At 45.5% G+C, this 12,020-nt stretch overlaps 1 protein-coding gene across 10 annotated transcripts in view; it reads right to left on the bottom strand.

Annotated features, from left to right (window-relative positions):
• The window catches only part of lef1 (lymphoid enhancer-binding factor 1), a 57,538-nt gene that overhangs the window by 20,556 nt on the left and 24,962 nt on the right, over window positions 1-12,020 (bottom strand). For all 10 annotated transcript variants that reach the window (XM_065003803.1, XM_065003799.1, XM_065003802.1 and 7 more), the window contains exon 4: window positions 4,514-4,646. In XM_065003803.1, coding sequence (XP_064859875.1) covers window positions 4,514-4,646 — 133 coding nt within the window. The remainder of the gene's footprint in view (window positions 1-4,513; window positions 4,647-12,020) is intronic.

Raw genomic sequence — 12,020 nt, forward strand, 5'->3', positions numbered from 1 at the left:
GGGTGCTCTGTAGGGCACTAGGGAGGGAGGGAAGGAAGGGAGCGTGAGAGAGAAGAATGGGGGATGTAAGGAAGGGTAAGGAGCAAGGGGCGGAGGGAAAGTGAGAAGGGAGTGAAGGATAGGAAAGTCAGGAGGGAAGGGAGAGAGTGAGGGAGAGATAGAGATGGAGTGAGGGGAGCTCAGTGTTAACACGGTCACTCAAGGCACTAAAAAGGTGCGTAATTACTCGCTCACGTTCTCATCTGAATGATTTTCATAACCTTATCCACGTGTAGACATAACTTGTATTTCAAAATATGATCTCGTATTAAAATATATTTTAAGTGTTACATTTTTTCATTGTAAATTACAATGTGAAGTCTTAAGTCTGTTCAAAGGGCTCCGGAGTTTGACATTCGATCCAACGTTACCGCCCGGCACATATTAGAGCTTATTAGGACCCATAATGAGAACATCCATGATTTCTTAAATAATTAACGAGAAGATCAAAGTCCTGATCCAGCTATGGAGTGCAGCGAGCCGATTGGCTGATGAAAATGAGAGCGAGAGAGCGAGTGAGCAAGAGAACGAAAAGGCAAAAGTGTGATAGAAAGAGAGAGCGAGAGAGATGGATAGAGACTACCCTCTCTGCTTCCTACATATCTTTAGCTCTTTTACAGTATCTAGACCTGGAAATGCCAGGGGACTTCATTTACAGCTAATTCATCTAGCACATCTCTTCTACATGGACCAGTCCAGGCTATGGGAGTGTGTGGATCGATTCAGACTCGGATCTCCTCCAGCGGTTTCTTCATTTAACTCCATCCTGTGCTGTGTTTTATCATCAACTCTCATACTCAATCCCTGGGGACTACTCAGACCAAAATGTATGAGGACTGTAAACGAGGACCAAATGTTCAAAAAACAGAGCCCTATGGAAAGCATTACTGTAAAGAAATCCTGTAGCTACAAGGGAAGTGAATGACTTTCCTATTCAGTTGTCCTGCTGTGTACAGGTACATAAGATCACTACGATGTCTGGATGGATCTGGTGTATGGCGGCCATATTGGATTATTTACTCAACTGCCCCGTCATCACACATCGCATCCTGTCTGGTCTGCCTCCTGCTTTTAAGTAGGGGGCGGTGCGTGGCAGCCGGAAGGAAGAGGGGAGGGGAGCGCATATGGAGTGCCGGGGCCAGACCAGTACAAGACCTATGAACCTCTGCCAAAGTCTCACCCTGACTGTGCCTGGGCTTTCCAACTGCCTTTATGCTCTAGCGCCTGTCAGGGGTTTTACTGTGACGTTTTTACCCAGACAGACAGTCTGTCAGGGGTTTTACTGTGACGTTTTTACCCAGACAGACAGTCTGTCAGGGCTTTTACTGTGACGTTTTTACCCAGACAGACAGTCTGTCAGGGGTTATACTGTGACGTTTTTACCCAGACAGAGAGTCTGTCAGGGCTTTTACTGTGACGTTTTTACCCAGAGAGACAGTCTGTCAGGGCTTGTACTGTGACGTTTTTACCCAGACAGACAGTCTGTCAGGGCTTTTACTGTGACGTTTTTACCCAGACAGAGAGTCTGTCAGGGGTTTTACTGTGACGTTTTTACCCAGACAGACAGTCTGTCAGGGGTTTTACTGTGACGTATTTACCCAGACAGACAGTCTGTCAGGGGTTTTACTGTGACGTTTTTACCCAGACAGACAGTCTGTCAGGGGTTTTACTGTGACATTTTTACCCAGACAGACAGTCTGTCAGGGGTTTTACTGGGACGTTTTTACCCAGACAGACAGTCTGTCAGGGGTTTTACTGGGACGTTTTTACCCAGACAGACAGTCTGTCAGGGTTTTACTGGGACGTTTTTACCCAGACAGACAGTCTGTCAGGGGTTTTACTGTGACGTTTTTACCCAGACAGACAGTCTGTCAGGGGTTTTACTGTGACGTTTTTACCCAGACAGACAGTCTGTCAGGGGTTTTACTGTGACGTTTTTACCCAGACAGACAGTCTGTCAGGGGTTTTACTGGGACGTTTTTACCCAGACAGACAGTCTGTCAGGGTTTTACTGGGACGTTTTTACCCAGACAGACAGTCTGTCAGGGTTTTACTGGGACGTTTTTACCCAGACAGACAGTCTGTCAGGGTTTTACTGGGACGTTTTTACCCAGACAGACAGTCTGTCAGGGGTTTTACTGGGACGTTTTTACCCAGACAGACAGTCTGTCAGGGTTTTACTGGGACGTTTTTACCCAGACAGACAGTCTGTCAGGGTTTTACTGGGACGTTTTTACCCAGACAGACAGTCTGTCAGGGGTTTTACTGGGACAGTCTGTTTTTACCCAGACAGACAGTCTGTCAGGGTTTTACTGGGACGTTTTTACCCAGACAGACAGTCTGTCAGGGTTTTACTGGGACGTTTTTACCCAGACAGACAGTCTGTCAGGGTTTTACTGGGACGTTTTTACCCAGACAGACAGTCTGTCAGGGTTTTACTGGGATGTTTTTACCCAGACAGACAGTCTGTCAGGGTTTTACTGGGATGTTTTTACCCAGACAGACAGTCTGTCAGGGTTTTACTGGGATGTTTTTACCCAGACAGACAGTCTGTCAGGGTTTTACTGGGACGTTTTTACCCAGACAGACAGTCTGTCAGGGTTTTACTGGGACGTTTTTACCCAGACAGACAGTCTGTCAGGGTTTTACTGGGATGTTTTTACCCAGACAGACAGTCTGTCAGGGGTTTTACTGGGATGTTTTTACCCAGACAGACAGTCTGTCAGGGGTTTTACTGGGACGTTTTTACCCAGACAGACAGTCTGTCAGGGTTTTACTGGGATGTTTTTACCCAGACAGACAGGGAAATAGTATTATATAGGGTGACAAATGGAGGGGTAAAAAAGAGAGTAGAGAAAGATAAAGAACGATAGAGAAGAAAGAAAAGTGTTTTCAGCAGTGCAGTGTGGTAAATCCCCACCTTGCCTGTCTGAGGAGCTCTGCTTCATTCAGGTATGTGGGAAGATGTGATACGCTGTGTGGAGGAATGTGTTCTAGTTTTCTTTCTCTGAGACAGAACGTCACCCAACCACCTTGTGTAGGTGGCTGGGTGAACTTATACGTTGCATTTCCCTCTGAGGAATAGCTTTGGCTTCATGCCTCTTTGTGGAGATGGGTAGTGATGAATACGGTGTGATGTGAAAATCTTTACTACACTGAACAAAAATATAAAAACGTGCAACAATTTCAACAATTTTACTGAGTTACAGTTCATATTAGGAAAATCTGTCAATTGAAATAGATTCTATGGATTTCACATGACTGGGAATACAGAAATGCATTTGTTGGTCACAGATACCTTTAAAAAAAAGTAGGGTGTGGATCAGAAAATGAGTCAGTACTAGTGTGACCACCATTTGCCTCATGGCTGTGCGAAGTTGCTGGATATTGGCAGGAACTGGAGCATCCCAAACATGTTCAATAGGTGACATATCTGGTGAGTCTGCAGTATTCTATCTTCCATGGAAGAACTGGGACATGTTCAATAGGTGACATATCTGGTGAGTCTGCAGTATTCTATCTTCCATGGAAGAACTGGGACATGTTCAATAGGTGACATATCTGGTGAGTCTGCAGTATTCTATCTTCCATGGAAGAACTGGGACATGTTCAATAGGTGACATATCTGGTGAGTCTGCAGTATTCTATCTTCCATGGAAGAACTGGGACATGTTCAATAGGTGACATATCTGGTGAGTCTGCAGTATTCTATCTTCCATGGAAGAACTGGGACATTTTCAGCTTCCAGAAATTGTGTACAGATCCTTGCGATATGGGGCCGTGCATTATCATGCTGAAACATGGCGGCGAATGAATGGCACGACAATAGGCCTCAGGATCTCGTCACGGTATCTCTGTGCATTCAAAATGCCATCGATAAAATGCTATGTTAATTGTACGTAGCTTATGCCTGTCCCTTCCATAACCCCACCGCCACCATGGGGAACACATGTTGACGTCAGCAAACAGCTCGCCCACATGACGCCATCTGCCCGGTAGAGACGAACCGGGATTCATCTGGAGGTCCTGGGCTGGCGTGGTTACATGGGGTCTGCGGTTGTGAGGCCGATTGGACGTACTGACAAATTTTCTAAAACGATGTTGGTGGTGTCTTATGGTAGAGAAATGGACATTGAATTCTCTGGCAACAGCTCTGTGGACATTCCTGCAGTCAGCATGCAAATTGCACGCTCCCTCAAAACATGAGACATCTGTGGCATCGTGTTGTGTGACAAAACTGCACATTTTAGAGTGGCCTTTGAATGACCCCAGCACAAGGTGTGTAATGATCATGCAGTTTAATGAACTTCTTGATATGCCACACCTGTCAGGTGGATGGATTATCTTGGCAAAAGAGAAATGCTCACTAACAGGGATGTAAACAAATTTGTGTACAAAATGTGTCTCCTTTGTGTTACCATGGTTAATGATGTCCACTGCTTTAGTGATTTGAGGGGAGGGGGGCATTGCCTACCTTGTTTGGGGTTGACATCCTGGGGGTGGTGTCCAGAGTGGGGTCCGGGGGCGAAATGTTCGTCGCTGTACGTGATGAGGGGGGTGAGCGGATGGACCGCATGCGACGGCTGCACCACCGGAACCTTATTGGACTGGAACGGAGAAGGAGAGAGAGACAATGAGAGAGGCAGAACACATTAAACAAGGAATTACATTACCTTTCCTCATTTCACTTAGCAGCTAGCATTTACAGAGTTTTACAGCGTAAAATCAAGTCCCGGCCCTCTCTCAAATGACAAGGTTACGGCCGTTTGGTGATTTGTGTAGTCCACACACACACACACACACACACACACACACACACACACACACACACACACACACACACACACACACACACACACACACACACAAAGGATCTGGTAAGATGAAAGGGGTGGTGCAGTCCCAATTTTCCTGTTTTTAATTATATTTCCACACCATGAGGTCGAAATAAGACTCTGAAATTGTGAAAATGCTCTGTTAGTGTAACAGATTTTGGAAATGTAAACCCCCCTGGAATTTCAGCCTGTTCAGGTGGCATGGAGTTTCTGGCCAACAGCATGACATCACAATCTGATCTGATTATTCTGACCAATGACCAGTAATCTTTTATTTGCATATGTATCCTCCTACTTTGAAGGGGTAACTGCGGTAGGCTCTAGAGTCTCTAAACGATCTTATCTGACAATCAGGGTTGTGTATGTAAATATTTATATATATATATATAAATATATATATTTAAATTTGTATCAACACACCCATACGATCAGACTGAGCATTTCAATGGCAAAAGGAGGCTCAGGGAATTAATTTATTACAAATATATTTTGCTCAAGTGGCATGGAGTTATTTTCCTGAAATAAACAGCGATTTATTAAACACGTGATGCTAAAAAATAATATTTAAAAAAGACTGCATGGGGGCTTTAATGGCACAGTAAAAAATAAAACACCTTCCCGCAAGGGAGGTCTCAATGTACTCCCCTTCCAGCCTTTCCCCAACACCTCAAAACTTTGTTTAGCCTTGGTCAGTGAGTACTGCCCCTATTTTCGGCCTAAGGGCAGAGGGGGTTGGAAAGAAGGGGGAGAGTGAAAGAGAAAGCCCCACAGGGTAGCGTTAGAGCAGAGGTCTTAGCAGTGAGATCAAAGGCAGTCATTAGCTGGTGAATAAGAGGAGTTCATTACAGAGCCAGAGCCGGGGAAGCAGGAGCGAAGAAGGGATGAGCGATGGAGGAGGGGTGATGATAGGGCAAGAGAAAGAGGGAAGGATGACAAGACACGGAAGGAGGACGAGAGAGAGAAAGAACATGTTTCCCGTGTCAAAAAATCTCCTTGAATTGACAGAGAAGGACAAGAAAGGGAAGGAGAGAGAGAACGAGAGAGAGGACGAGAGAGAGAACGAGAGAGAGGACGAGAGAGAGGACGAGAGAGATCTCATAGAGGCGTCTGCAGTAGAACCAAAAGGCAGGGTTAATCACGTCAGCAGTGGTCTGGCCACAGCACCCAATTCCCTACCACCCCCCACCCTTAGGCTGACTCACAGTGGCCTGCACCCCCCACAGAGGCCTGCACCCCCCACAGAGGCCTGCCCCTCCAACTCAGGCTGCCCCCCAGCCGCTTACACACTCCAACAGCACTGAACACATGGTACTGCTTAGCCATGCTAAATCTACTACTCACAATCAGAGCACCCAGCACTGACCCTGGACCTGATTGACTTGTAGAGACAAAACAGCATTTCTAAAGGATATACGGCTTTGTCTGAAAAAACTATCAATCTATTCCGGTGTGTATGAGAATGATGGGTAAAAGTATAGCATGATATTTCAAAAGGCTATACGCTTGATCTGAAAGGCATCCATCAACCCATCCAACACATTTTGACTACACCCAATCTTGCCCAATATATAACAAATGCTATCCCTAAACAAACAAACATATATATATATATATATACAGTTAAAGTTGGAAGTTTACATACACTTAGGTTGGAGTCATTAAAACTCGTTTTTCAACCACTCCACAAATTTCTTGTTAACAAACTATAGTTTTGGCAAGTCGGTTAGGACATCTACTTTGTGCATTACACAAGTCATTTTTCCAACAATTGTTTACAGACAGATTATTTCACTTATAATTCACTGTATCACAATTTGACATACACTAAATTGACTGAAGTTTACATACACTAAGTTGACTGTGCCTTTAAACAGCTTGGAAAATTCCAGACAATTATGTCATGGCTTTAGAAGCTTCTGATAGACAAATTGACATAATTTGAGTCAATTGGAGGTGTACCTGTGGATGTATTTCAAGGCCTACCTTCAAACCCAGTGCCTCTTTGCTTGACATCATGGGAAAATCTAAAGAAATCAGCCAAGACCTCAGAAAAAAATTGTAGACCTCCACAAGTCTAGTTCATCCTTGGGAGCAATTTCCAAATGCCTGAAGGTACCATGTTCATCTGTACAAACAATAGTACGCAGGTTTAAACACCATAGAACCACGCAGCCGTCATACCGCTCAGGAAGGAGACACGTTCTGTGTCCTAAAGGTGAACGTAATTTGGTGCAAGAAGTGCAAATCAATCCCAGAACAACAGCAAAGGACCTTGTGAAGATGCTGGAGGGAACAGATACAAAAGTATCTATATCCACAGTAAAAACTAGTTCTATATTGACATAACCTGAAAGGCCACTCAACAAGGAAGAAGCAACTGCTGCAAAACCGACATAAAAAAGCCAGACTACGGTTTGCAACTGCACACGGGGACAAATATCATACTTTTTGGAGAAATGTCCTCTGGTCTGGTGAAACAAAAATAGAACTGTTTGGCCATAATGGACCATTGTTATGTTTGGAGGAAAAAGGGGGAGGCTTGCAAGCCGAAGAACACCATCCCAACCGTGAAACACGGGGGTGGCAGCATCATGTTGTGGGGGTGCTCTCCTGCAGGAGGGACTGGTGCATTTCACAAAATAGATGGCATCATGAGGTTGGAAAATTATGTGGATATATTGAAGCAACATCTCAAGACATCAGTCAGGAAGTTAAAGTTTGGTTGCAAATGGGTCTTCCAAATGGACAATTACCCAGAGCATACTCCCAAAGTTGTGGCAAAATGGCTTAAGGACAACAAAGTCAAGGTATTGGAGTGGCCATCACAAAGCTCTGACCTCAATTCTTTTGAAAATGTGTGGGCAGAACTGAAAAAGCATGTGCGAGCAAGTAGGCCTACAAAACCTGACTCAGTTACACCTGCTCTGCCAGGAGGAATGGGCCGAATTTCATCCCACTTATTGTGGGAAGCTTGGGGAAGGCTATCCAAAAAGTTAAACAATTTAAAGACAATGCTACCAAATACTAATTGAGTGTATGTAAACTTCTGGCCCACTGGGAATGTGATGAAAGAAATAAAAGCTGAAATAAATAATTCTCTCTACTATTATTCTGACATTTCACATTCTTAAAATAAAGTGGTGATGCTAACTGACCTAAAACAGGGAATTTTTACTAGGATTAAATGTCAGGAATTGTGAAAAACTGAGTTTAAATGTATTTGGCTAAGGTGTATGTAAACCTACGACTTCAACTGTATATATATATAAACACCACTAGGTAACTTTCATTGGCTTAATTTGCAGCAAGGCGATTCGTGCTAAGGTGACATTCTCAGCATGCTAATTTGTGGCAGAGCCACGACTCCCCCTGGAATTTCCTGTGTTGCCGGACTGGACCCCTCACAGACTAGCACCAAACTACCACCTCTCCCCCTACCCGCTCTGGGAATGTCCTAACCAGGGGTTTAGCAGTAGGGTGGGGTGGATCTCAGATATGCACACCTTACTAAAATGGCCTTCATGTGTGTCAGATTCCGAAGCCTGGTTAAGCATCAAGACCCCCAGGTCTCCAGCCCTCTCTCTTTTGCTCTCTCTCTCTCTCACACACACACACACACACACACACACACACACACACACACACACACACACACACACACACACAAACATATCAAGTATGTTTGGCTTGACCATCTCTTACGTAATGTTGGATCCTCAATCAAAATAGTCCAACATTTTCAGAACTAATTTGCATAGTAATGAAAAACACCCAGAAAAGGGGTTCTGATCAAAAATAGAGTGAGTATCAACTACAAAAAATTCTCAATCCAACTTCAAACAAAATTAGCTCACTCATAGCAACTAATTAGTCCCTAAACCCTGTCTCTAAAGTCCTGACGTCTCAAGCCCAGGAGAACCCAGGTCAGCCAGGGTCAAAGGTCAGGGGATAATCTGTGTGTTGGAATAGCTTTAATGGCACTTTATCCCACCAGGATGAGGACCGAAGAGGACTCCCAAATAGAGGGCCTGAATTGGGCCTGGAGCAGCCAGAGACATGCCTGTACTAGCTGGGGCTAAAATTATACCATCCTCACCCCTCTTCTCTTAATTGTTACGCCTTTCAGCTCACATTTGCTTCCCTGCGGGAACGAGATAAGAACCTGGATGGAGGATTTTCATTTAAGCTCTCCAGTCTTCGGGTTCTCTTTCCGACAGATGGAGAGAGAGTGAGGATGGAGAGAGAGTGAGAGGGAGAGAGAAAGAGAGAGGATCCTAAACCATATAAATGAGACAATTTAACAAGCATGCAGTCATTGATGCAGGTACACACACAAACCCGTGCACACACTTCCCCCTATATCTCCAGCTCCATCCCATGGCAGAAAAACCAACACGGCCCGCTTGCTGACGGACTCTCTGGCACCTGAGAAAGCCGAGGAGCTTTTGAAATGCCCTTGCCTCCACCATATTGGAGAAGACCTCTTTTGTGCTCTCCCAGTTGCAGCTGTCACAGCCCATTTCTCTCAACTTCTTAATAAACTGTGCCTCCATTGTGTGCTGTCCTTAAGGCTAAATCCACCAGGGGAAACCTGGGGGCTTCTGTGACCGACACAGCTTTTACTGAATCTAGGAGGCACATATGCATCCTCTACCTAAACCATAGCTCTACTACCAGCCAGTACCATCCTCTGACTAAACCGTAGCACCACTATTAGCCACTAGCCAGCACCATCCTATACCTAAACCATAGCACCACTATTAGCCACTGGCCAGTACCATCCTCTACCTAAACCATAGCACCACTACTAGCCAGCACCATCCTCTACCTAAACCATAGCACCACTACTAGCCAGCACCATCCTCTACCTAAACCATAGCACCACTACTAGCCAGCACCATCCTCTAACTAAACCATAGCCCACTACTAGCCACTAGCCAGCACCATCCTCTAACTAAACCATAGCTTCACTACTAGCCACTAGCCAGCACCATCCTCTAACTAAACCATAGCACCACTACTAGCCACTAGCCAGCACCATCCTCTAACTAAACCATAGCACCACTACTAGCCACTAGCCAGCACCATCCTCTAACTAAACCATAGCCCACTACTAGCCACTAGCCAGCACCATCCTCTAACTAAACCATAGCCCACTACTAGCCAGCACCATCCTCTAACTAAACCATAGCACCACTACTAGCCACTAGCCAGCACCATCCTCTAACTAACCCATAGCCCACTACTAGCCACTAGCCAGCACCATCCTCTAACTAAACCATAGCCCACTACTAGCCACTAGCCAGCACCATCCTCTAACTAACCCATAACTCCACTACTAGCCACTAGCCAGCACCATCCTCTAACTAACCCATAGCACCACTACTAGCCACTAGCCAGCACCATCCTCTAACTAACCCATAACTCCACTACTAGCCACTAGCCAGCACCATCCTCTAACTAACCCATAGCCCACTACTAGCCACTAGCCAGCACCATCCTCTAACTAACCCATAGCTCCACTACTAGCCACTAGCCAGCACCATCCTCTAACTAACCCATAGCACCACTACTAGCCACTAGCCAGCACCATCCTCTAACTAACCCATAGCTCCACTACTAGCCACTAGCCAGCACCATCCTCTAACTAACCCATAGCCCACTACTAGCCACTAGCCAGCACCATCCTCTAACTAACCCATAGCTCCACTACTAGCCACTAGCCAGCACCATCCTCTAACTAAACCATAGCACCACTACTAGCCACTAGCCAGCACCATCCTCTAACTAAACCATAGCCCACTACTAGCCACTAGCCAGCACCATCCTCTAACTAACCCATAGCTCCACTACTAGCCACTAGCCAGCACCATCCTCTAACTAAACCATAGCACCACTACTAGCCACTAGCCAGCACCATCCTCTAACTAAACCATAGCTCCACTACTAGCCACTAGCCAGCACCATCCTCTAACTAAACCATAGCACCACTACTAGCCACTAGCCAGCACCATCCTCTAACTAAACCATAGCTCCACTACTAGCCACTAGCCAGCACCATCCTCTAACTAACCCATAGCTCCACTACTAGCCACTAGCCAGCACCATCCACCAAGATGTCTGTATACAGATGCCAAAATAAAATGCTAAATTGTCACAATATTAAATGGACACAAAGAGTTTTGGGGGACTTGACTTGCACAAGGAGAAGGGAGGGGTATTTCTGTTCGCCCAGAAAACAAGTCATTGGAGGTGACCGGGTACAACTGAAGGAGCTGCCATTTTACAACTTTAATAGTTCAGGTGGTTTCTTATGGACTAGCCGCACCTTCCTTCCTTTAAACCACTCCCTGCTTCATGCCAAGTTTACAAAGAATAAACTTCTTTTTTTTATATACTTTTGTACTACGCAGTTAGAGGAAGTGGTTACACAGCTCTGACTTGACCACGACCATTGAGGGTCATGCAATGTCGCCGCGATTTGATCTCCCCTTCTTGTCCCCCGGGACGATGGCTCAAACTGTGGCGGCAGCGGTCTTTTTTAACAACAGGGAAGAAATAGGCTTAGGTTCTCTTTTCTATTCATATTTCACACACGGAGACAGACAGAGGGCACGGATTTGGAAATAAACGTTCCATTTGAGAATTTTATAACCGGGCTTGGCCGGCCCTTTTCAAGCGGCCTCAGATGTGGTTTGAAAAGAAATTCATTGCGCGGAACTGGAGCTGGCAGAGAGCCACGGTGTTTGAGAGGAGAAACCCTAGCGCCAACTCTTTGCTTTGTAACAGAACAGGGAGGCTCAATGCCTTGGCGTGCTGCTCTCTCTCTCTGTGTGTGTGTGTGTGTGTGTGTGTGTGTGTGTGTGTGTGTGTGTGTGTGTGTGTGTGTGTGTGTGTGTGTGTGTGTGTGTGTGTGTGTGTGTGTGTCAAAAATGGGGGGTGCTGCTTGGGTAAATGCAACTGGTGTCTTGTGTGAAGTAGGTTGGATGGAGGTTAGATGGATGGGTGGTCAGATACAACCCAGTTCATTTCCTGGGTGACCCCACTGTTGTTAGATTTAAGGTTGTATTCCACACAGAGTCAGGATCTAGTATGGGTACCATTGTGAGGGAGCGTAGTCATTCTGCTGGTACAGATCACGCAAGT

This window comes from Oncorhynchus nerka, linkage group LG18 (assembly GCF_034236695.1).
Source record: "Oncorhynchus nerka isolate Pitt River linkage group LG18, Oner_Uvic_2.0, whole genome shotgun sequence".
NCBI lineage: Eukaryota > Metazoa > Chordata > Actinopteri > Salmoniformes > Salmonidae > Oncorhynchus > Oncorhynchus nerka.